Below are 23,929 nucleotides of genomic sequence, written 5' to 3' on the forward strand. Positions count from 1 at the left end.
GACCCGGCTCAGAACTTGAGAGCACGTTGCAGCACTGACCAGAGCTGTGGATTGGAAACACTCCTCTGTATTTGTCTATTAGGCTCGAAGGCCCTGGAGATCCTGTGTCTAATTCATCTCCGTTGCATCAGGGCGAGCCTGTCCTCCAGCCCAGCCCCCTCCCCTGAGCTCCAGACCCACGTGCAAGTCTCTAAGCACTTCAAACCTTACAGGTTCAAGTCTAACCACATGATCCTGTCTCTCCAAGCTAGCCCTTCCCATTCATTCCCTTCATAGGAGACAGCAGCACCAGGATGGGGGTGGCAGCATCCTTGATCCCTTCCTTATCCTCATTTCCAACCTCTCCATGTCCAATTTTGCTCCAGACATGTCAGTGTTCCTCCCTAAACACCTCTGGAATCGATCCTCTACAGTCTCCATCATCCTGTGCCTAGAAAAACGGGCAGCAACTGCCCCTGGCTCCCCCACAATCCAGCCACCAGGGGCTAACACACATCCGCACCCAGCGTCTTCCTGCCCCAGGGCCTTTGCACCTGCTGCTCCTTCTGTCCAGACATCCTCCACCACCATCCTTTCACCCAGTTTACTCCTGCTCACCCTCGGGTCTCATAACAAATATCCACTCAGCCCCTGCCCGTGGCTGGATTACAACCCCACCTTCCATGCTGTCACGGGACCTTGCATTTTATTTCATAGGATTTATGTCAGTTTTCAGTAACTTAGTGACTGGGTCATGTCTGGCTTCTCCATGAGACCATAAGCCCACGGAGGACAGACACTGTGCCTGTTCTCACATTACGTCCTGGCACCCAGTGTGTGATGGATGCTTAATAAATATTTGTTAAGTGAAGGCCTCCATTTCTCTCCCCTAGTGGAGAACGCGTGTGTTTGATGGTCCCCGGTCCCACCACCTAACTGTCTTTTCTCCTCCAGTCAGCCTGGGCAGGCCGTTACTCACGTCCCCCTCTGAGTCCTAGTGTGCTCTCTGCCTGGAGGAGATCAATGATCCAATCTGTTCATGAGGACGCCGCGCCCGCCACTGCGTCTTTCAGCTGAGTCAAAGGGATTCCTCGATTTACTATTTATGGGACAGAGGGGAGGGGACAAGCCGGAGAACACCTAGGAGAGCACGCCCTTCCTCTCCGGGACAACACGTGAAGCACCAGGCAATGTTAAACCCAAAGACAAAAGTTCTCAAGGGCTGGGGAGGCTGGTGTTCCAATCCCCAAAGGCCTGTCGGGGGCGGAGGGCGTGGATTGTTCTGTTTGAGGGAGGGGTGTGCAGGAGGAGAAGCACACATTACACAGGTGGTCACGTGTGAATGACCCCAAGGTGAACGTGAAAAGAAAGATTGAAATTCTGAAGTCAACACAAGAAATCAGACAGAGATGTGGCATGTCTCCAATGGAGACGGGACATCTCCAACACAAGGCTGACCTCTGGGGAAGGTCTGAACACTCTAAAGAGAGAATGTGGGGGGGGAATTGATCCCGAGTGGAAGCAGAGGAAAGGGAGAGTCAGTCCTGAGGGGGGGCAGTGTTAGGAAGACAAAGGGGGAGCTGGGCCCAGCTGGGCCTCTAGGTCCTGTGTCGGGTGTGACCTACTATGGACATGACCAGATGGCCATCTCAGCTGGGGTCATGGAACACGAGCCCTATAACTCCCAGTCAAGCACTCCCCAGGCCACCTTCTAATGATCCTGTGGCTTCTCAGAGCAGGTATGGGCCAGGTGCCATCCCGTTGGCTAGGAACTACCTTGTGGGGGAAATTAACAAGCAGCGTGTGGTGTGACACTTGAGTGTCTAGAGAGCTGGACCATGAGAGACAGCAGCGCCCCAGGTCTGGGGCACTAAGGAAACAAGTTTTTTGTACCTGCAGAAATCGGGCCAAAGCCTGGACCAAGGGGACCACGTAGGGGAGGTCTTACTTTCAGAGGCTCTGCAGAGAAGCCTGCCCGTTTCCATGGGTCAGAAATTTAGGGTCCAGTGGGGATGGCTTGTCTCTGTTCTGTGATGTCTGGGGCCTCAGCTGGAAGACTCACAGGCCGAGGGAACAGAATCTAACCGAAGGCTTCACTGGGGCCAGAGGATCCATGACCAAGGTGGCAAGTTGGTTCCTCTCCATGGAGCCTCTCCATGTGGCTGCTTGAGTGTCCTCACAACATGGCGGCTAGCCTCCCCCTGAGTAAGCAACCCAAGAGGCCAAGGAAGGAGCTGCAAAGCCTCTTATGCCTTAGTCTTGGATGTCACACACTGTCACTGCCACCACGGGTGGGAAGCAAGTCACTAAGTCTGGCCACATTCACTGGAAGGGGAATTAGACTCCACCCTTTGAAAGGAGGAGTATCGAAGAATTTGTGGACATATTAAAACCACCCTCCACTAGGAGGGGCTTTCTAGAGCATATTTCCAATAGGGACAAAGCCTCACTTTCTCAGCACCCATTGAAGACTGTCCTTATCCCCTTATTCAACCGCATCACTTGCCACTTCCCACCTCCCCATCCAACATCTAGTCCACCTGCCAGAACACACCAGCGGCTTCCCCACTTCTGTGCCTCTGCTCAAGCTGCTCCTTCTGCCTGATCTGCCCTCCTTCCTTCTTGGCCCCTGCTGACATGCTCTTCATCCTCTGAGACCCAGCTCCAGAGTTACCTCCAACCTCCTCCCCCCACATCTGTGTCCCTTGCCCCTCCTCCCACCCCTCGGCGCTCATCGCGCACACCGGGTGGCAGGTGTTGGGAGCTCGGGCAGGGCAGGAGACGTGTGGTGTTCCCCTCTGGGTCCCTAGAGCCAAGGTGGAGCTCAGCACAGAGGAGATGCTCAAGAAGCATTTAAAGATAAATTGCATCAATGAATGAGTTCATCACACGTCTCCAGTCTGGCCCCTCAAAGCCAGCCAGCTGCTCCAGGACGTTTTCTGGGAAATCCCAGAGACAATCAGCAGATTCTTTCCCATGATCTATTGCTCAGCTCCTCCCCCACGAGCCTACCCAACAATCAATTGCCCAGGAAGAGCCCCTCCACCTCCACCTTCCTTCATCCACCCCACGGAGCACTAGGAAAGTGCCCCATTAGTCCTGCCCTTTGCATTGTGCTTTTAGTTTTTCAATGTGTCTTCGTACCTACTCTTTGATTTAAACCTTGCAAGAGCCATGCAAGGCAAGCCAGGGAGAGAGCAAGACTCTACAACAATAAGGTGGAAGCTCAGAAAGGTCAAGCAATTTACCCAAGACAACACAGCTAGGGTTGGAGCCAAAGTCTATCAAAACCCCATGCCTCTTTGCTGAAGTCGGAGAGGAACTCCCAGAAAGTGAACTGCCCCCTGGGCTGAGTCTCAGAGTGAAAGAGGAGCCAGTGGGTTAATGATGGAATCACCAATATAAGAGCAAGAATCTGCCAACAGTGGTGCTGGAGTTTGACATTGGTTATTTTAATAAGTTTACAAAAAACAGGTAATTATTCATGTTTATTGAATCAAGTGCAGTGCTTGGGGCTTTCTGCACCTTGTCTCAGGTCCCCACCACAACCCTGAGAAGATTTTGTTATTCCCATTTTACAAGGTAGAACGTTAAGGTTCAGAGAGGTTAATTAACTTACCCAAGGTCACACAGCTAATGAATGAGCCAGGACTGAACCCAGAGGACTGTCCGGCTCCAAAGCCCCTTCCCCTCCCTTTTCATCAAGCAACCTCCGCTCATCATCAATGCTACACTGACAGAAGGTACGGAAGCATGATGCTGCCCTCTGCCAGAAGGAGACAGGGAGTGGGCAGATGGACTGTGGTCTCCGAGCCAGGTTGGAATCTCCCTGTCTGACATGATATCACTTTTCTCTTCTAATAAATTGCTCACCCATGGCCAGGCCACAAGAGGCTGAAAGAGACCAGCGCCCTTGTGGGGGTGGGGGCCTGTGATAAGGAAGGAATATGCTGTGTATCCTCCCATCATGGAAGCTTCGAGGAGGTCCAGGGTCTAACACTCACGCTTGTTAGTCTGGGTGACGGATGCTGGTCAAGTACACATCCCAGTGGAGCCTGGAGGCGAAGAACAAGAGCTCTCAGTTTAAGTCCAAGGAGCAGAGGAGCCTTTCCAGGACCCTGGGGACACAGGTGTGCATGAACTGCCTCTGAACACCACACAGAAAGGGCCTGGGTTTCACCCCTGACTTTGCCTTCTGGAAGCATCCCCCCCTCCTTCTGCACCAGTTGTTTCTCCTTCCTCTTGTGACCTTGAGGTGTAACTGCCTCTTCTCCAATTTCTTGCAGCGCCAAAATGTTCAATGTCACCTTGCAAGCCCTTGAACCTGCTCTCAACGGGACCCCTCCCCAGAGCAGCAGCTGCGTCCACTCCGACTGGTGGAGCTGGCTGAACACCATCCAGTCCCCCTTCCTCTGGGTCCTCTTCATACTGGCAGCTCTCGAGAACGCCTTCGTCCTCAGTGTCTTCTGCCTGCACAGGAGCAGCTGCACGGTGGCGGAGGTCTACCTGGGCAATCTGGCCGTGGCCGACCTGCTCTTGGCCTGCGGGCTGCCCTTCTGGGCCATCACCATCACCAACAACTTCGACTGGCTCTTTGGGGAAGTCCTCTGCCGCGTGGTGAACACCGTGCTCTACATGAATCTCTACAGCAGCATCTACTTCCTCATGCTGGTGAGCATTGACCGCTACCTGGCCCTGGTGAAGACCATGTCCGTGGGCCGGATGCGCAGGGTGCGCTGGGCCAGACTCTACAGCCTGGTGATCTGGGGCTGCTCGCTCTTCCTGAGCGTGCCCATGCTGGTCTTCCGGACCATGCGGGAGTACGGGGCCGAGGGCCACAACGTCACCGCCTGCGTCATCATCTACCCGTCCCGCAGCTGGGAGGTCTTCACCAACAGCCTCCTGAACTCCGTGGGCTTCCTGCTGCCCCTGAGCGTCATCACCTTCTGCACCGTGCACATCATACGCGTGCTGCGCAACAACGAGATGCAGAAGTTCAAGGAGATCCAGACGGAGAGGAAAGCCACTGTGCTGGTCCTGGCCGTGCTGCTACTGTTCATCGCCTGCTGGCTGCCCTTCCAGATCAGCACCTTCCTGGACACGCTGCAGCGCCTCGACATCCTCTCCAGCTGCTGGGACGAGCACGTGGTCGACGTCTTCACGCAGATCGCGTCCTACGTGGCCTATAGCAACAGCTGCCTCAACCCGCTGGTGTACGTGATCGTGGGCAAGAGCTTCCGCAAGAAGTCGCGGGAGGTGTACGGGCGGCTGTGCCGGCAAGGGTGCTGCGGGGCAGAGCCCAGCCAGACGGAGAACTCCATGGGCACGCTGCGGACCTCCATCTCAGTGGAATGCCAGATTCACAAACTGTCGTAGTGGGTGGGAAGCAGCCAGTGAGCAGATGTCACCAGGGCTACTAACGCGGGTGACGATTATTGCACAGTGATTCTCAGGATGTGACCCAGGAGGAATGGAAGGAATCCCAAGTGTGACCTTGGACAGTGGGTCGGTGCCTCCAGTAAATGTCTTCCCGGCTCCAGTTGCAGATAACAAGGCTGTGAGGTTGGAGGGATCTGGTACACAGCCAAGGGCTCCAGAAACACAAGAGTATTATTGTTCTTATTTGCTGCCACCCCTAGACCAGTCTGCTGCTTCCCAGGAGTGGAGGGAGCCTGGGGGTAGGGACAGGAGTGACCGAGCTTCCCTCCCATGTGGTGTCCCACCTTGCCCCAGCACGACAGCTCAGATCTCCAGAAATGCCACCCAGCTTTGGTGCAGCAGCTGAGTGCCCGCGCAGGGCTCAGCTGAAGTTCTGCCTTGGGTTTCTTCAATCCACTCAGCTAGGACCTTGGAGGATGATTTCTCAGGGTGATGAAGGTTAAACTCTGAGAGATCCATGGTGTGAATCTGGAGACCAGGATTCTTTCATTCCCCTCATGGAAAGACAAGTGGTCTGTGCCAAAGAAGAACCCAATAAGCACTTATCCAGCACTTGCTGTATACGCAGCCTTGAGCACTGTGGGTAAGAGAAGAAAAAGAAAGTACAGTCTCGGTCTTGAAGGAACTTGCAGACTCATGTGGGGATAAGTCAGCACCTGCAGCCACGGTCAAGCAAGGCACTGTGGGTGGGGCAGAGCAGAGGGGTGAGGAGAGCCCGCCCCAGCTCAGCCTATAACTGGTTGCACGTGGCTGTGTCCCTGTCTCGGTTTCCTCCTCTGTAACACGAGGCTGTTGGGGGATTAAAGGAGCTAACAGGCATAAAAGTACTTTGACAAATGAAAGGTGCTATGTAAATGTGAGGCATTATTACGCCCACAGAACAGGAATAAATTTATTATAAGGAGAAAGACAAAGGTTCAGCAAAAGATCCGTAGAGGAGAATCGGTAGCTAATGGTGGGGTGTAAAGCACCCATCAGTGTCTGACACATACTAGGTGCTCAATATGTTAGCTCCCTTCCACCACCTGTCCTTCCCATCAACGTGCACACACACACACACACACACACACACGCGAGCGTGCGCACACACAAGCGTCTTCAGTGGAGGTGGGAGAGCGCCCTCCCCAACCCGTAGATCATTTGCCCAAAGAAGCAACTGCAGAGGGGTCCGCGGCTCTGCCTCCTGTGGGCGGGGCAGGGGCGGGTCGTTGTGCCGAAGGGCGGGGTGGGCAGTGATGGACGGGGCGGAAAGCCGGTACCAGGTGTCAGGCAGGATGAAACTGGACCAGCATCCTTGGCCAGAGGCTTAAGACACAGCCCTAGCCCCAAGCCCGAGGTCCTCCAGGCGGAATTCGTTTCTTCTTTTTCTACACGTTTTATAATCTGCCTTCTGTGGCCGGCCCACGTGGAGATAACGGAGAACGCACCTCCCAGGCGCCAACATCAAGCCCTCAGAGTCTAGGCAGGGAGGCACACTCAGTAGCAATGGAGTTCGGGGCGCGTAATGCAGGCAGCGCCCTGGAAGCACTCACTCGATCATCACCATCATCATCATCACCATCATCACCATCACCATCATCACCATCAGAATGATGCCCACAAGTGTGCAAGGGAGCTAACTCATCCGAGGGACTTCGCTCACGGATGGGGCATGACTCAGGGAAGTCTGCAATCTGGAGGAGTCTGAGCGGGGCTCTCAGCAGGTGTAAACAGGCTGGGAAGGCCTCCCTCTCAGCTCCCTCCTATCTCCCTCCCACCCCAGCCAGGCAGCACGAGCGGCCCTCAACTCCTGACCCTCCTTGGCCCCAGCGAGCTGGTGAGATGGGGAGAAGCCCAGAGGGGCCTATGGTGGCCTCAGAACCAAGCGCTGGGCCCAGCTCCTGAGTCTGTCCTGGCCAGGGCGGGTGAGGGCCCAGTGCAGGAGTGCCAGCTGCCCGCCAGGTGCCCCAACGGGAACTAGTGCTGGTGATGCAGGCTCGTCACTGATGATTCAAAGGTGCAGTCTCCAGCTGTGACCCGCACAGCACATTCCATACCTCCTAGTTACTCAATCCCCGGGCCCGCTGCGGAGCCCCACACAGCCCTGACCTCTGACCAAAGCCCCTGAGAATGCTGGGGTCAGGGTTGAGCAAGGAGGACACAATTTGGCAATAGCCGTGGCTGAAAGTTTAATGGTTTGTTCGTGGGGTTTTTTTGGCTGAGGTCAAAGGGGCTCCATGAAAATATCTCTCACTCTGCTGAGCTCTAATTTATTTATTTTCTTTATGGTTAATTATAGGATATTGACTATAGTTCCCTGTGCTATACAATAGGACCTTGTTGTTTATCCATTGCTGAGCTCTTTTTGGAATTGACCCTCACGACCACTCATGTAGGGAGGTGCCTGTATCATTGCCAGTTCGGGATGTGGGAACTTAGGCCCAGAGAGGGAAATAACCTGCTAAGGCCATGCGGTTCTTCAGGAGTGTGGTCAGAAGCCCACCTGCTTTCTGTGTGTTTGTGCCTTAACAGGGGGATGCAAATTGTCACAGAAGCAGCTCCCAAGGTGCCTTATTGCATGAAGAGCATCCGGCCTCGGCTTGGGCTGTTTCTGCCCCGATAGGCAGACTTTGCATCTTCTGGGGCTTGTGAGTTCTTGCTTCCTGAAGAACCATCTCCAGTGGCGGGGGGCTGACACCTTACAGTGAGATCTTTATTAGAGCGGCTTTATTGAGATAGGAGTTCTGTGCCTTGCCCATTCCAGTGGCTTTTAGCGTATTCACAGGGTTGTGCAACCATCACTGCCCCCTAATTCCAGAACACCTTCATCCCTCCACACCCATTAGCAGTCATTTCCTCTTTATAGCCTCTGGTAGCCACTAATTTTCTCTCTGTCTCTAGGTCTGCCTATTCTGACCATTTCATAGAGATGGAATCACACAATATGTGTCTTTTGTGTCTGGCGTCTTTCACCTGACCCACACGGAGATATAATATTGAATTGGAGGGGAAGAACCATGGAGTCCAGGCCTTGAGTCCCTGCCATGCCACCTACTCACCGTCTGATCTTTACAAACCACTTGACTCATTTCCCCCACACCGGCCTTTGGCCTCGGTTTCCTCATCTGTGAAATGGGCAGATAATACAATAAGTATACCTGAGTCACACAGAGCTAATGACTCTGGAAAGGGGGCTTTGTAAACTGTAAAGGGTGGCACCAACGTGGCAGGGACTGCCCTGGACTTGGAGCCAGGTCCCTGGTTCACAGCCCTACCGCTTCCTGGCTGTGGGAATTTGGACGAGATCAGTTAACATCTCTGAGTTTCTGGGTGGCAGGGGTGTTGCATATAAAATGACGATCCAGGCGTTGTGAAGATTAAGTGAGATAAAGGTGTTCTCATGGGTTGAATAGTGTCCCCTCCCTCCCCAAATTCACATCCACTTGGAACTTCAGAATATGACCTCATTTGGGAATAGGATCTTTGCAGACGTAATTAAGATGAGGTCATACTGGATAAAGATGGGCCCTAAATCCAGTGACTGGGATCCTGATAAGAAGAGAAGAGGATGCACAAAGACACAGAGACAAGGCCATAAGGAGATGGAGGCAGAGATTGTAGTGATGCTTCTACAAGCTGAAGGATGCCCAGGATTGCCGCCCAAAGCCAGGCAGAGATCAGACTTCCCCTCAGAGCCTCCAGGAGGAACCAGCCCTGCAGACACCTTGCTTTTGAACTTCTGGCCTCCTGCGCCGTGAGAGAATAAATTTCTGTTCCTTTAAGCCACCCTGTCTGTGGTACTTTGATCCAGCCGCTCTAGGAGACGAATACAGATGTTTTAACAATTCTGAGTGCGTGCTCACCCACGAGGTGCCCGTCACAGTCCCAACACACACTCCTTCCCCCAACAATGGAGGAGGGAACCAGACACTTTCTTCAGGTTTCCTGGGGTTTAGAGATGCTAGTTGGTGATAGAAGGTGTCCTAAGAAAGAATGGGATACACCATCTTACAGAATTTTAGAGATTTCTTCACAGGGAAGATACTGAGGCCTCTCTCAAGGTAACATAGCGTGTTGGGGGCTGCCCAGGCCCCCAGAGTGTGTGCACCACAGGCCTCGACACACCGTCTCTACTGACCCAGGGCTGGGGCTGCCCTGTTTCTCTCCTTCCCCCTAAGGCAGGCCAATTCCAGGAGTCTCAGACCAGGTTAAGAAGAGGCCACAGGGCCCAGCTCCCAGCTTCCTGACAGCTTCACCACCAAGCCCACCTTGGTGGGACATTGTTTATAAACAATCCTGAAAAATGGCCCAAGACGGAGCTCTGAGGCTCCTCTGGACGTCCCCCTCCACGCTGAGTCACCGCATGGCCCACTCAGGGCAGTCACGTACGCCTGCCTATTCCCCTCCCCAGTCCTGGCCAAGGCAGAGGACAGCTTACGTAACCCTGCTGTGCTCACACCGCCGCCGCCTTGTGCAATGACCAAGTGATGAAACCTCCTGCTGGCTGCTGACCAAGGGCCTGCTCCATCGCCATCTCACCTGATCCCCAAACTCGGAGAAGAGGCCCACTTCACAGATTAAGAGACTGGGTCTCCTTGGGGGGGCTGGGCGAGAGATAAATGAGGAGTTTGGGATTACATATACACGCTACTGTATATAAAATAGATAAAAAACAAGGACCTACTGTATAGCACAAGCGACTATATTCAATATTTTGTAATAACCTATAAGGGAACAGAATCTGAAAAAGAATAGACATATTTATGTGTATAACTGAATCACTTTGCCGTACACCTGAAACTAACACAACACTGTAATTTAACTATACTCCAATTTTTAAAAGTGGTTTTAAATATCCAGAAAAAAAAAATAATGAAGAGTCTGAGGCCCCAGGAGATGGTATAAAAAATGGCCCAAGGTCACCCAGCTCAACCGTGATGGAGCTGGGATTAAACCCCCGTGACGTAGTTCCTGGGCCAGACCTGCCCACACTGACTTCCGCATTAGACCTCAAGGACCAGGGTCTTGCTTTGGAATCAGATTCTTTCACAAAATACCAGTCCCCTTGAGGAAGACGAAGCAGTGGGACCGCTGACAGCTGGACAGCTGAATGGTCTTCTGGGCTAGTCCGAACCCTCCCCCTCGGTCTCCAGCGGGAAGAAGAGAACCTCTCATTTGGCAACCCCTCCCCACTCCATTAGTTGCCCAAATTCTTTCTCTTCCACTCAGTCCTGACCTCATTTTCTTCTAGAGCTGCAGGGCTCCCCTTCCAATGTTTAAGCTCTTTTGATGCCATTATTTCCTTCTGCAGAGTTTCCGAAAGTTTCTCAAAAAACAAAAACAAAAACAACAACAGAAGAGTCTGGCTCCTGATTGTTCAAAAGAGTCTGAGAGGGCTTCCTGGTGGCGCAGTGGTTGAGAGTCCGCCTGCCGATGCAGGGGACGCGGGTTCGTGCCCCTGGTCCGGGAAGATCCCACATGCCGCGGAGCGGCTGGGCCCGTGAACCATGGCCGCTGAGCCTGCGCGTCCGGAGCCTGTGCTCCGCAATGGGAGAGGCCACAACAGTGAGAGGCCCGCGTACCGCAAAAAAAAAAAAAAAAAAAGAGTCTGAGAAATGCAACTACTACATCTTTCTTGTGGGGCTGCATACATGCATACTAAGGCCCTGGGAAGACCTGCAGGCAAGAGGCCAGTCCACTCTGCTTTGTCTAATGCAGGGCTTTGTCTAACCCATGGGATCCCGGACTTGATGGGCACAGAACCTGGTCTTCACTGCCTACTCCTTCCTGCTCTGCTTGCCCAGTGTCTCCTTCTCCACGTGAAGCTGAAATGTAGGAATTCCTCAGGCTTCAATCCTAAGCCCTCTTCTCATCTCTCTACATGGCCCACCTAACTAATCCCAGCCAGGACCATGGCTCTAAATATCATCTGTGATGCTTAGTCTCACGTGTCAACGTGCCTGGGCTCCAGCACCAGTTATTTAATCAAACACAAATCTAGGTGCTGCTGTGAAGGACTTCTGTGGGTGTGGTAAACATCTCCAATCGATGGACCTTAAGTAAAAGAGATCATCCTCGATCATGTGGGTGGGCCTCCTCTAAGCAGTGGGAAGGCCTTAGGAGACCAAACTGTGGTTTCTTGAAAAAGAATAAATTCTGCCCCAAGACTGGAGCTTCAGCTCCTGCTTGAGTTTCCAGCCTGCTGACCTGACCTACAGATTTTGGACTTGTCAACCCCTACAATGATGTGAGCCAATTCCTTGAAATAAATCCATAGATAGATAGATAGATAGATAGATATGATAGGTAGATGATAGATAGATATGACAGGTAGATGATAGATATGATAGATGATAGATAGATGATAGATAGATAGATAGGTGATAGATAGACAGATGGGTGATAGATAGATGATTGATAGATAGATAGGTGATAGATAGACAGATGGGTGATAGATAGATGATTGATAGATAGATAGATGATAGATAGATACATAGACAGATGGATCATCGGTAGATGATAGATAGATAGATAGACAGATGGATGATAGATAGATCCTATTGGTTCTGCTTCTCTGGAGAGCCCTGACCGATACACATCTATGCCAACAACTCTCTTCTGAAAAATCTTCTCTGATCCAAATGCCTACTGGAAAGTCATTTAGGTATTTCACATGCATCTCCAACTTAAGTCCCAAACCAGCCTTTTTGATTCTCTTTTTAAGAAACATATTCCTCCCTTCATCTCCCCCATCTCTGTAAATGGTACCACCCAGTTACTCCTAGAAAAACCTTTGACGCTTCCCTCTGCCCCATGCACCACGAGGCACTCCTGGCCCTACCTCCAAACAGCATCTCAGACCCATCCCCATTTCTGGCTCCTCTTCCAGCCTTGAACCCTTCCAGCCCATCTACCACACAAGAGCTAGGCTGACCATTCTAAATGTTTAAAACCCTTTGGTGGCTTCCTATTTCTGGTCGATGTGCCATCCAGACGCTCCTTAAGGAATGAGGGACCCGCTACCCCAGCTGCCAGGGAAGCAGCTGGCAGGTGGTGCTTACCTTAAGCGCTGCTTCACCCAAGGTCATGCCGTCTTCCAGGGCATCCTGCATCCAGTGGCTGAGAGAAGGTAGGAAGCCCAGCCCTCTTGCCCCAACTCAGACAGCTTTGAAGGGTCATCCCATCCAGGAATTTTCACAGGTCTGCGGAGGCTTCTCTTAAGACTACACTGCAGCTCAGTTCTCCCTTTGCCCAATCCTTCCTTCCTTTTACTCTCACAGGTCCTGGTCCCTTGGACCTCCTGCACCCTGCAATGCCACTGGACCTGGGAAGCTCCAAACTCCATCAGCCGCTGTCCCAGGCTCCGTCTGGTCTGGCCCTGCCCAGCGGCCACCTCCGCTCCAGCCCTTCCACCTTCTGTGTTCGCTTCTTCAGTTCCTCAGGCAGATGGAGCTGTCACAGCCTCAGGGCCCTTGTTTATGCTGTTCCCTCTGCCCTCACTAAGCTCCTCTGGCTCTGCAGTTGGCTTCTCCTGTTGCTCCCAGTTTTCCCTCTGCCTCCCTGACCTCCCTCAGTACGAGTCCTCACACCCTCTCTGTTTTGTGGAACACTGCATCCTGAGCTGTTTCTTCATAGAACGCGCCACAATTACAATCACAGGTGGTTTTCTCTGTTTGCTTGTCTGTCAAGGGTGACCCTGAGTCTTACAGGAAAGGTGAAAGTTATCTTCCGCATTCAGTTCCCCTGTACCCAGAGTTTGAAGCTCAAAGAAGCATCTCCCATCATGGGGGCCAACATGATCTAGGTTAAAGACAAATGCTCACAGCATCAATTCCATCTCCATTAAATACACCATATGAGAACTACTGGTTTCAAAGGAAGAGGAATTTTACTTCATGGTCCCATTTTTTGTGGTACATGTGGGCCAGGTAGGCATCTAGGCTGACTAGAAAATGGGTACTTTCTCCTAGATTACACAGAGAAAAGTCATAAAAGTGGGAAAACTACATCAATATATAAACATTCATCTTACCCTGTGAACATCTGTATAAAGTGATATTGACAGTTTCCATGCATGTGTAGGATCTTCAGAACTGCTCTCAAAGTAGGGCATGATCTCAGATAAAGAAACCCAGGGTCAGAGCATTCCCAGGATTGTGTGGGTCACCCAGCTCCCTTCCAGGAGTATTGCAGGTGGACGGCCTCCCCCTCTGTACCCACTCTCTAAGATCTGAAACTGTTTAATTCCTTTCCTGCACCAAACCAAGAGCCTTTGGGGGCACACCTGCACAGGGCCTGCCCCAGGGTAGGAGCTATGTGATCTCACATAAAGAAAGACTAAATGGGGCGGGGTAGGGGAACGGCTAGAACCTGGGCTTTCTGACTGCAAGTTCCAAGTGAGTGTTCTACAAACACATCTGCGCACATGTGTGTTTATGGTATGCATGCTGGTCCTTCCATCTACAATATTTTTCTCAACTCGCCTGACTTACAAACTCCTATTCGTCTCTCAAAACCCCACTCAAATATCCTTCCACCATGAAACTTTCCCAACTCTGCCTTGAGCAGAATTAAATCCTTTCAGTCTTGACACTCAGACAGAAGCTTGGCACTTCATTGCCACTTTGCTTTCCACAAAGTATAGTCACTGGATGTCTGCCTGTCTTTGTGCTCAGCCAGACCAAGAGCTGCTCAAGGGGACAGCATTCACCTTTGTCCCTCCAGTGCCCACACAGGACCTGGCACCCACAAGGGGTTTGGGACATGCATGTTGATACAGAGACAAGCTCTTGATATTCTTGTATATAAATAAATAGAGTTATGAAGTCATTCAGCAAATATTTATTAAGCATGTGAGCCCTGTTGTAGGAGCTGGGAACATGACTCTAATCAAAAGAGATAAACCCTTTGCCTGGTGCAGCTCACATTCTGCTGGGAGAGACAGGAAGTAAAAGATAAACGGATGAATGTATCCAGGTGATGATAACGGCTGTAACAAACAGTGAAGCGGGGCAAGCGGAGGGAAGGCTATTTCAGGGGAGGGCTCTCTGATAAGGGGGAGATGTGTGGGGACCAGAAGGACCTGAGGGAGTGAGCGTGCAGGTCCCTATGGGAAGGGCGCTCCAGGCAGAGAGAATGGCCAGTGCAAAGGCCCTGAGGTAGGAGACAGCACGGCTTGTTCAAAAGAGAGCGAGGAGGCCAGGGAACAGGTGGAAAGAGTGAAAGGGATGCTCAGAAATGCATCAGGGGGTGGGGCGCTGTGGCCTTGAGGGCCACTGTCAAATCTTAGTGTCCTCCTGGGCCCGAGACAGGACATGCCATGGTCTGACTTTGGCGGTAGAACACCGAGGAACATAGCTGATCATCCTCTGGCAGACCCCTTCTGAGTGTTGCCCCTGGGGGGCACTTCCTGAGTGCCAGCATGTGCCAAGCTCCAGGCTGCCAAGCTCATGGGATCCTCCCAGCTTCCCTAAGAGGAGGTTTCTAGTGAGCCCTCTACCCAGCTGAGAAATCCTGATCTCCCAGAGCAAGGCCAACGTGGGGGTGGAGAGTTCTCTGTGGACGTTCTTAAACTTTCGTGGTCCGTGGAACCCCTGTCCCAGCGGAGTTTTCTCTGCAGAGTGACAGGCCCCAAGAACCCTTGGCTTCTAAACGTCCATGAACTCAGGCCAGGGCAGCGCCTGCACCGCCTGAATGCCCAGGACACACTCAAGTTGGCAGCTGTCTCCCTGTTGATTTCTGGGTCTTTGCGCTTTGTTAAACCTACACGGAGGAGTTTATTTTTATCTCCCTGGCATCATGACCCGTTACTCCAGCCCTGCCCCGCCCTGCCCCCTTCGTGCTGCAGCTGGGCGGTGCTCTTCTGCCGTGGCCTTTGCCACACAGGGCTGCAGGTGTCTGCTTGCTCACCTGCTAGATCCACCTGAGCGTGAGTGGCCCAGCACGGATGCTGAGACGTCCTCTCTGCCCCCCGCCCCCAGTTCGCCCCTGGCCCCATGGAGCTGCTCCCCACGTGTTTGCAGAACAGGAATAAAAACGTTCAGACCTGCGCTTACAAAGCAGCAGAGCTTACAATGGGATCTGAATGATGCATGCACATGACGCAGAAAGAGAGGATTGGGATGGTGATTTCTAGCGAACGCTCACAGGTCGGTGAGTCCAGATGCATTAGGCCCATGGGACTTCCCTCTCAGCCAGAATGGAAGAACCAGGTAGAGGTGGCTCTGGGTGATACAGCAGGACTGCCAAGGAGTCTGTGAATTCCAGGGGGGTTGAAGTGACAAAATCCAAGTCTTTCAGGAATATTCATCTAGCCCAAGGATAAACTGAAGGGGAAAAAATCAGAAAGCAAGGAGATTGGTTTGGGGTTCTTTGTTGCAGACTTATTTGCTGCATGAGTGTCTAAAACCAAGATGGGAAGGAAGGCTTGGGCAGAGGGGAAGAGCACTAGCTAGGCGGAAACGAAAATGCTGTCTTTCATCCTGGTGGGAAGTCGCCCCGCTGTAGTTTTCTTTCCTTAACTGCAGTGGAGATTGTAAGAGAGATGCCAGCTATTTTAAGGGCTGAGTAGGACCCTCGCCCACACCCCCGCGCAAGAGGCTAGGCATATAGATATCATTCGTAGAGTTGCGCTGGATGAAATATACCAGAGTCTTTGACCTTGAAGAAGCTGTTGGATGTGACTAGAAAGGAGAAGAGACCAAGTGACTCCAGTGCTTAGCGGCTGGAGAGACGGAAAGTGATCCTGAATGCCAGAGTGGGGACATAACCTCTTCGTCCCCAAGTTCCTACAACTCCAGCGCATCCTTTCCTTGAATCTGCGTCGAGCATAGTCCGAGCCCAACCGTACCTGCCTGGGGTCCCGCTGCGTTAACAGTGAGGGCAATTACAGGGAGGGTCGGTCTGTCCCGCCCAGCTGGCCAGGCTGTCCTCTGTTTCTGGGTCTTCCACCAGCCACCTCTTTGTGCCTTATAACGGTCTCTGCTGTAATCATTTTAAATTAGTTAAAACAATCACTTTAAGTCTGTTAAAATAATTTTTAACACATTAAAAAACAGTTTTAGGGGGCTTCCCTGGTGGCGCAGTGGTTGAGAGTCCGCCTGCCGATGCAGGGCACACGGGTTCGTGCCCCGGTCCGGGAAGAGCCCACGTGCCGCGGAGCGGCTGGGCCCGTGAGCCATGGCCGCTGAGCCTGCGCGTCCGGAGCCTGTGCTCCGCAACGGGAGAGGCCACAGCAGTGAGAGGCCCGCGTACCGCAAAAACAATAAAAAATAATCAGTTTTATTAACTAGCGTGTATTAAGTTCACATACTTAGTGAACAAAGCATTTCACAGTCCACTGTACGATCCTCGATCAGAATACAGATTTTACAGGAACTCGGAGGCATTCTTCTTCTGGTATAATGATCGGAGAATTGTGATTTCTGTGGTTCACAAAACGGGGACTAATTGTTTAGTAAACGTGGGTGAACATTACTTTTACTACCTCTTAGGGATGGGTTACTATACTTTTCTTGGGTATCTATGAAGATGTCTTCATTTCAGCCATGTCAACTAATATTTGTGACTTCTATCTATTGCTTTTATGAATACCTATGCCCACCTCCCCACAAGGGTCCCAGTGCCCAGGGGACTTCCACCCAGAACAGCTCACACCAGGCCTTTGCCATATCACTCTCAGCCTCCTCGCATCTTCTCCACGTTCCAGGGGTCTGTGGTCCCTTCCTACACGTGGGGTTCCCTCACCCTGCCCTCAGACCCCAGAATTCAGGCTCCCACACCCCACAGCCCCAGAGGCAGAAGGAGACCCTCTCCTCCCTGCACCAAGGCCCACTTCCCTTTTCCCATCCCGGAAAGCAACAGTGGAAGCATCCATTTTCTTCAGAGAACTTTCCATTCCTCCACAGGGTGGGGCTCCCCAAGGCCTTGGCAGGGCTGTCACAGTGCCACTTACTCAGCCCTTACTAGTGGCATGTGACATACTGACAGTCCTGGCCACGTGGCCCTGCCACGCACAGGCCACTTCTCACAGTCTGTCCTCCACGTGAGGCAAAGCCAAGGCCAGGCCTGTGCACCCCACCTCCCGGCAGGGCTGGAGTCATGATATCCTGTGGGTAAACCTGTGTTGAAGCCGGCAGACATCTCCTGAGAGCAGATACTTCTCAGAAACAATCCTGTGTAAACTCACATCAAAGGGAGAAAAGCCAACCACCTTCTGTAAAGGCAGGTCTGGCTGGTGAGACTCTGATCTACATTACTAATTAGGAAGGACTGATGACTGGGATTTGGAGACATTTCTCTAGTTAAAATCTACCCCAAAATGATGGCAGGCACTCACCTAACATCTGCATGACTGAAAAAGTCCCCGATCTCTCCTGATACGAAGGGCCCTTCCCCAAAGATAAATTCCAGCTTCCTCCCTAAAATACACATCTGATCCTTGGAGTGTCCTTTTTTTTTTTCAACCTGCTTCCACAATTTTAAGATGTCCAGCAATGGGAGAAAACTGCTAGGAAATTCAAAAGTGCAGTTTATCTCCAGTGAGGTGTTAGTAATAGAAAAGGGAAACACGGTGAGGAGGCCAGATTCTGAGGACAAAGGGGACATTTTCTGCTCCAGACACGCCAGGCTCAAGGTGACATCAAGAAATACAAGCAGAGCGTCCAAGAGGCAGGACTAGGGTGTAGGGAGGACTGAGGCCTGAGATTTGGGAGTCACTTTCCAGAAGCTGGAATCAAGCCCTGGTGTGGAAGCATTCTCCTGCACTTAGGGAGGGAGATTAGAACATCTTCATTTTTAGGGGCTAAGATAGAAAGTAGGCGGCATCCGGTCAAAGGCTCTTGAGGTCTGACTCTCAAAAAAAGCCAGAAATGTCAGACTGTCTGAACACGAGGCCCTGAGTGGTCCAACTTGATATCCGCAGACTCACATCAAAAACAGACTTCAGAACTGCCAGGGAAGATGACAGAAAAGTGCATCTGACCTTACTCAGCTCTGCCTATTGCCTGAGTCAAGCTTTTTGTGGCTCACTGTTTGTTTAATGGGGTCCACAGTGGTGGATTCTTGGTGATGTACCCTTCGTGACCAAAATTCAAAAGTGGACGTTCAAGTCAGCTCCCACAAAAGCTGCTGCAGAACCCCAAGCATTCGGGTCCCCAGTGCGAATGGGTAAAATCATCACTCAGACTTGTGGGGACTCAGCGACGCCAAAATGTGTTTTAAGGGCATGTTGGTCACCGTATCATTCTTGGGCAGGATCGCGGGACCTTCCCAGATGTTACGAAATTAAAGATGGAGATGGTAGTTGAGTAATCACTTTTCAGCCCCAAAGTGCAAAGTTGTTTTTCTTTCAAAATTCCAGCTTGTTTCCTCTGTCTGAAAGACTCACTTTTTCAGCAGTCCAGCCGATGACATCACTGGAGTAGGAGTTATGTAATTTAAGGCCACCACACTTCCACAGGGCTTCCCAGAACAGACGATACCTCCAAAGGCCGCTCTCACCATCAGAAAGCCCAGCTGAAGTTGTGACCTCTTTCACTTTGTCTGGGTAAGTAAATGACCATCTTTTTTTTCCTCTCTTATAAGAGTAAAATATAAGAGAAGATCCATATCTCAGGGGAAAAATTTTTCCTTTTACAACTAATATTGGCAGAGTTTTCAGCTTTCTGTTGTATGTTTTTTAAAAAAAAAAACCATAATTCTGCATCCATTTAAGAGACTGTATTCCATGCCTACTTTGGGTTTTAGATGCTTTTCCAGAAGAGGAGGAGGGAGGATGTTTGGAACAGGAGGGTACTTCCAGCAGCTCTTTACCTCAAGGTCACGTGAAACACGTAGAAGCTGAATACAGTCATCAGAGCTCTGTGTGGACTCTGACCAGTTACAGTCTACAAATTCCAATTTATAAAAATCAAATTGGTCTCCCCAGGATCGCTTACAAAATTTCATAATGCCAATAACTGGTTGGGTTATTTGTGGATTGAAAACAGTATCTTATGATGTGATTGGGTTGACATCCTTTAATATCTATGTCTGTATTTCAAATGCCTTTATCATCACCTCACTGTTGAAACTGGAATTAATTTGAAGAAGGCTAATTTGTTGAAGAAGTAGCGGCACCAACGTGCTAATGTGCAGAACTCAGAAAGTATCACATAGAAATGACAGAATCGATCATCTCTAGTAGGCTTGCCCAATGTCACTCTTGACTTTTTCAGATAAGATCAAATATGACTAATCATATTAATAGCTGCTGGGTTTTGACCACGTGCTATGTGCCAGGCAAATATCAGAGCTAAGACTCGGAACCAACAAAGGAAGGTTTCTCCTCTCTGGCCAACTTTACGTAAACACAGGCAGCAGCTGGTACAGACGACCTCCTGAAAATAGGCTCGGCTTGAGCAAACACATGCTGTGGCCACAGACCCAGCCGGGTCCCATGGGACGGCGGGCAGTGTCTGCTGAACCAATCAGATTCGAGCTGAAGTAAGAGGTTTCTGCTGGTGGCATAGGTGGTGACAGTTCCTGGCTTCCTGGGCAGGGTGAAGCCTTGACCCGTGTATTACTGTCCAGTTGCTGTTGTAACAAATTAGCACAAATCTAGTGGCTTCAAACAACACAAATGTGTTATCTGATATTCCTGGAGGTCAGAAGTTCAAAATCAGCCTCACCGGGCTAAAGCCAAGGTGTTGGCTAGGGTTGTGCTCCTTCTGGAGGCTCGAAGGGAGAAGCCGTTCCTTGCTTTTTCTGGCTTCTAGAGGCTGCCTGTGTTCCTTAGCTCATGGCGCCTTCTCCATCTTCCAAGCCAATGGCATAGCATCTTCTACTCTCTTCCTGCCTTTGACCGCCCCTACCTCCCTCTTTTACTTATAAATGAAATCACTTTTACTCGTGATGACGTCAAGCCCACCTCCATAATCCAGCATCATCTCCCCATCTCAAGATTCTTACCTCAACCCCATCTGCAAAGTCCCCTTTACCATGTAAGGGAACATATTTGCAGGTTCCAGGGACTAGGATGTGGACATCTTTGGGGACCATCATCCTGCCGACTGCACGGCTCTGGGGTACAGCCCATGTTTTGGTCTGGCGGTGCCCGGGCAGCCCCTGCCTCTTGCTGACCTGTGGTCCCTCAGGAGCACACAGGAGCCAGGCCCCCTCCACTGCCTCCCAAAGCCACCCTTTCCTGCCCAGACACCCACATTTCAGAGGGGACTCGACCCCTGTCTCACACATTCAAGGTGACCTGGAGGAGGAAAGGGAGGGAAGCAAAGCAGACCACATCCGGGGTCTGTCTCAGCGTCCACAACGAACCGCTTCCCTCCTTCCAGCTTCTCCTTAAACCTCCTGGTGGTGAAAGCTCCAAGGCTGGAGACGAACAAGAATCCCACTGCCAAGAAGTCAGGCCCTCCTGGAACTCAGCTTTCCGGAATTTTAGTTCCTTAGTTTCCTAGTGTGCTAGGTGCCAGGTAATCCCTGAACTGTTCCGCAGCTCAGGGAGAGCAGAAAAGGGGTCTCTTGGTACTTTCTAACCTCGTGTTCCGACACCAGAGTAGCCCACACGAAGGAGAGGTTGCTTACACTCGGAGGGACCAGGACACTTTATCGTCACATTATTACTACCGTAGTCATCACCATTATTATTGTCGTGGTGGTCATCATCATTTGAGCTTCACATTTGATGCCTTGCAGCCTACAAGGGGATTCTACAGGTATAATCTCCTTCAAGCTTCACCATGACTCTTTGTAATAACTGCCGTTATTCCCATTCTACAGACGAATAAACTGAGGCTCAGAGAAGTTATCTGACTTGCCCAGAATCACAGTTTGGTGACCCCAGGACCCAAGCCCAGGCTCCCTAACACCAGGCCCATTCTCTTTATGGTCATAGCACGCTAGGTAAAAGAGGCCTGACCCTGAGCTGGGCCTGGAAGAAGAGCCATGTATAAACAGACTGGCTCCTAACGCCGTATGAATGTAGGCAAGTCACTTCACTTCACTTCTCTTCACCTCTGTTTGCCCATCTGTACAATGGGCACAAGACAGCCATCCCTCCTCCCAGGCATGTTGTCAGGATCAGGTTACCTAAAGCCCAGCACAGCCCACAGATCACAGGTGTGGCTGACAGTGAAGGGTCAGATCTGGCATCAGGGGCTTACTCTGCAGCCCCAGCGTCGGTGGGAGATTGGGGCTGAGACGAAGATGCTCGGGTTTTCCATGGCACGTAGAGCTTCCTTAGCACGTGCAGAGAAGCACACAGGAAGGAATGGCATGAGGCCCAACGGCAGTCTTAGGAAGCAGTTCCCACATGTGTGTGTAGTACAAGGGGGCTGCCAGGGGGAGGGGGCATGGAGGGGCCACCAGGTATCCGAGTGTATTGCTTTCCTGTGGCTGCCAAAGCAAGTTACTACAAGACACTTAAAACTGATTATATTATATTGATGGAGTTATAAAGTAGTTCTAATCAAAAGCTATTTTTAAAAAATATGTATATTTAATTATATATACATGTATGTATATGTATACACACACACACACCCCAACTAATTGGTTATATTACATTAATGGAGTTATGAAGTAGCTCTAGTCAAAAATATTTTTTCCAGAGAAGTCTAAATATATTCATCCATCTACATATATTAAGGCAAAATGAAAGATTTTCTTTATGCTAATTAACTGAACATTGAAAAATAACATAAGCAAAATAATTAGTTTGGGTACATACGCAAGTGCTACAGTTAGCTTCTTGGGCTTGTACCTGACTCTCATATGTCTTTGGCATTTTCCAGAGAATGTATTTTTCTCTCAATATGGTCTTATTATTTTTAATGGTTCCATATAATTGCCTGAACTTTTTTTCCTTCAAATTTTATGGTTAATAAATTTAAATTAGCACCTTCAATTGACTCTTCTCTTGGACCAGAAAATATTTAATGAAGAAAATGTTCTCTCTGCAGGTGTTGAGGTATCTGATAAACTCTGAGCAAATTCTGCCAAGCAGAGGCTATTCTCAAGTCTAATTCTTTGCATATGGAATTATGTAAATATTTCAGCCCAGATATTTTCACGGGTGCTGTCTTTTTGCCTTAGTTCGAGTTCCTTCAACAGATATTTTCACCACATTAAACTCTTCAGATAAGCTGTAGCTATTTATAAGTTTTGATTGCTTTGTCAGATTTAGATGTTGCAGATCAGGGGCTGTCCCAATTTCATCTCAATTTTGTACAACATATGAACTTCTCCAATTGAAAAGATGCTTCCCACAAATTGACACATTCCAAAGCTCATTATAAAATTCAACAATTAAACCTCGTGCACAATTTGACCGCTCATTGCTTAGTTTGATCATTTTCTCCCTTGCCTTTTTAGCTATAAATTTCAATTATTTTCTGCATAAAATTTTGTTTTCAGTAACTACAGTCTGCTAAAAGCTCTAAAAGCTGCTGCTTTAGTGCTCCACTCATTGAATACTTGTTCGAAGATTCCTCATCCATTTGGAACAAAATTCTACAAAAATTCTCAACTCTGCTGTAACAAATAGTTGAGTAACATTTTACGGCACTTAGAGTCTTCTAAAATTGATTTATGATGGGCAGCAGAGAAAGAAAATGCATGCTAGAGTTGTTTTAATTCCTCATCAAGGGAATTCCCTGGCGGTCCAGTGGGTAGGACTCTGTGGTTTAACTGCCGAGGGCGTGGGTTTGATCCCTGGTTGGGGAACTTCACAAAGATTTCACAAGCCTCACGGCACGGCCAAAAAAAAATTGCTCATCAACTTCATCACAAAAGTTCGTAGCTCAGTAATTCTGAACTACAAATCTTATGTTTTAGGATTTTGTAAATCTTGTCAAATATAACCTCCATATCAATTGGTAAAATACTGAAACTCGTTTATATGCAATTACAAATTGTGTGTGCACCATGAACTGTTCAAAATACATTTCTGCTTCATCGGTCTCTTATCTTAGCAAGGATATTGTTGTTAGCATGACACTGGGCCCCACCAAAATGTGGGTGATCATCAGAAAAATACAACTTGCTCTCCAATGTGAACAATTTAAACTGAATTTTGCATTCACAAAATGTCCATTGCTTCACTTCGCCAGAGTGAACTTTCAAAAGTTTTGCTTTGATTCCATGAACTGGATAAAAAAATTGAGTCATGATTGGAATTGACTGATTTTTCTATTTGAAGACTCTGAGGATACTGGTATCAAACTGGCACCATTTCACTGTCCGTGGATTTCTTATGGAGCCGTCACATTAATCAGCCATCACTTCCAGTTTTGTGTGCGCACAAGATAACCTGACACTAAAAATGAGCTGAATTAACTTTAAGGACAGTCGTTTGCTCTGAGTGAAAAGTCACAGCATCTTCTGTGGTAATGTGGGTGAAATCAACGTCTTAGGGCTGATCTTTGAAAAATACCAACTTCTGAAGTAGCAGCTTTGTGCTAGGTTTCCTTGTGGTCAGGGAAAGCGCTACAGCCCCCATCACGATATAAACATTTTGTACAAGTTACACATTCATCAT

At 50.0% G+C, this 23,929-nt stretch overlaps 1 protein-coding gene across 2 annotated transcripts in view; it reads left to right on the plus strand.

Annotated features, from left to right (window-relative positions):
• Positions 1-6,574, plus strand: part of BDKRB2 (bradykinin receptor B2) — a 37,156-nt gene extending 30,582 nt beyond the window's left edge. The window contains exons 1-2 of one of the 2 annotated variants that reach the window (XM_029238138.1): positions 985-1,049; positions 4,263-6,574. In XM_029238138.1, the coding sequence (XP_029093971.1) occupies positions 1,003-1,049; positions 4,263-5,355 (1,140 nt within the window). In that variant the 5' untranslated portion in view covers positions 985-1,002 and the 3' untranslated portion in view covers positions 5,356-6,574. Of the gene's footprint in view, positions 1-984; positions 1,050-4,262 lie in introns of those variants that run through there. The other variant, XM_029238137.1, reaches the window with a different exon arrangement.
• Positions 6,575-23,929: the final 17,355 nt, after the last annotated feature.

This window comes from Monodon monoceros, unplaced genomic scaffold, assembly GCF_005190385.1.
Source record: "Monodon monoceros isolate NGI ecotype Baffin Bay Population unplaced genomic scaffold, NGI_Narwhal_1 Super_Scaffold_21, whole genome shotgun sequence".
NCBI classification, from domain to species: Eukaryota; Metazoa; Chordata; class Mammalia; order Artiodactyla; family Monodontidae; genus Monodon; species Monodon monoceros.